Source organism: Capsicum annuum, unplaced genomic scaffold (assembly GCF_002878395.1).
Source record: "Capsicum annuum cultivar UCD-10X-F1 unplaced genomic scaffold, UCD10Xv1.1 ctg69467, whole genome shotgun sequence".
Lineage (NCBI taxonomy): Eukaryota > Viridiplantae > Streptophyta > Magnoliopsida > Solanales > Solanaceae > Capsicum > Capsicum annuum.
Window position 1 is genome coordinate 1 of NW_025879107.1, and position 1,258 is coordinate 1,258.

Below are 1,258 nucleotides of genomic sequence, written 5' to 3' on the forward strand. Positions count from 1 at the left end.
CTCTCAATTTCCTTCATTCTTCTGTTCCTCTTTGTTGGCAAAAACCTATGAAATAGTTCAATAAACAAGAAATCCAAAGAGGGACAGAGACATCCATGAATGCATGATACAAATAAGAGCAAGAGTTAATCATGTTGCACTTCTCAATGAATTTGGTAAAGGAGTACTAAGGCTATTGTTTAAGTAAATAATTTACCTCCACCCCGGGATATAAACCGATCGTATAACTTCCATGAAATGCTGAGCTTGTTCCTTTCGAAGTTCAAATATTCTTCTACCTTCTTCATAGCTACTGCCAAAAGCTGTCCGAGAAATCACATCACTAGTCAATTGTTGAAGGTGAGGCCATACATCTATCTCGTGTGGGCCTTCAACTGAAACAGTGTTTTCCCATTTGCTTATCATCTCGGTACAACTCAAGCAAAAAGCTGGAAGCATGTGCTGTTTACGAAACAGTTAAGAGAGGAGACTCAACAATGAGACACTTCTTCAAAATGTTTTTTGACTGTAATCAGGAACACAAGATGCAAGCAAAGAGGTCAAACAAGAACTGCAATCAAGTGCAAGAATCTGTCGTAAAGGAAATGGATGACCTAAACAGAATGCATTGTAGTTACAAACCTTTAGCTTATCCAGATGGAAGGCGAGATTGATAATTTTACTGTGTTTGGCCCATTTGTCTCCCTCCTGGCTTACAAGTCCTTGTGCCAGTAACTTGGCTAATGGATTTGAATGAGGCTTTTGATAAAGATAGTTTTTGCTGAATACTTCCTTTATAAGCTCAGGGTCCATGATGAACACCTGTGGTCTTGGACCCAACCATATAAACTATTTCTTTCCTGCAAGCAGATGATTCCTTATTAACTTCCAAAATTGAAACTAACACGGCTTTTGAGCAGTGACAATTCAAGATTTTCACTGAGGAGGTTTGAAAATAAAATGTAGTGTTTAACTTGGAACGACAAGGTGAATTTTGAACCCCTTAAATCTCTGAGCCAATCTCTAGCCTTGTATCTAGGCCCTAGGGGATTCAAAATCTATATATGCACATAAAAAGTTCTAAAAAGTACGTTATATATACAGCATAATTTCTTGCCAAGGGAGTTTGGGTGAACACCCTCCCACTCCCCTAGATCCCCCCGAGTTAATCAACTTCTAGTGCCTAATAACAAGCTGCAGAGTGGTGGGGGTTGGGTGGGGGGAGGGGGGAAGGGAGGGGATTGAGTTGGGGATTTCAAGCTATAGTACTATATATATC

The 1,258-nt window shown here is 39.7% G+C and overlaps 1 protein-coding gene across 1 annotated transcript; it reads right to left on the reverse strand.

The window, feature by feature from the left end:
* Positions 1-196: 196 nt before the first annotated feature.
* LOC124894089 (cytochrome P450 72A397-like) lies at positions 197-792 on the reverse strand (the record flags this gene model as incomplete). Its single annotated transcript, XM_047404841.1, has 2 exons — positions 622-792; positions 197-441 (listed from the first exon to the last, which is right to left on the reverse strand). Coding segments are annotated over exons 1-2 (416 nt in total), but the record flags the coding sequence as incomplete, so codon positions are not given.
* Positions 793-1,258: the final 466 nt, after the last annotated feature.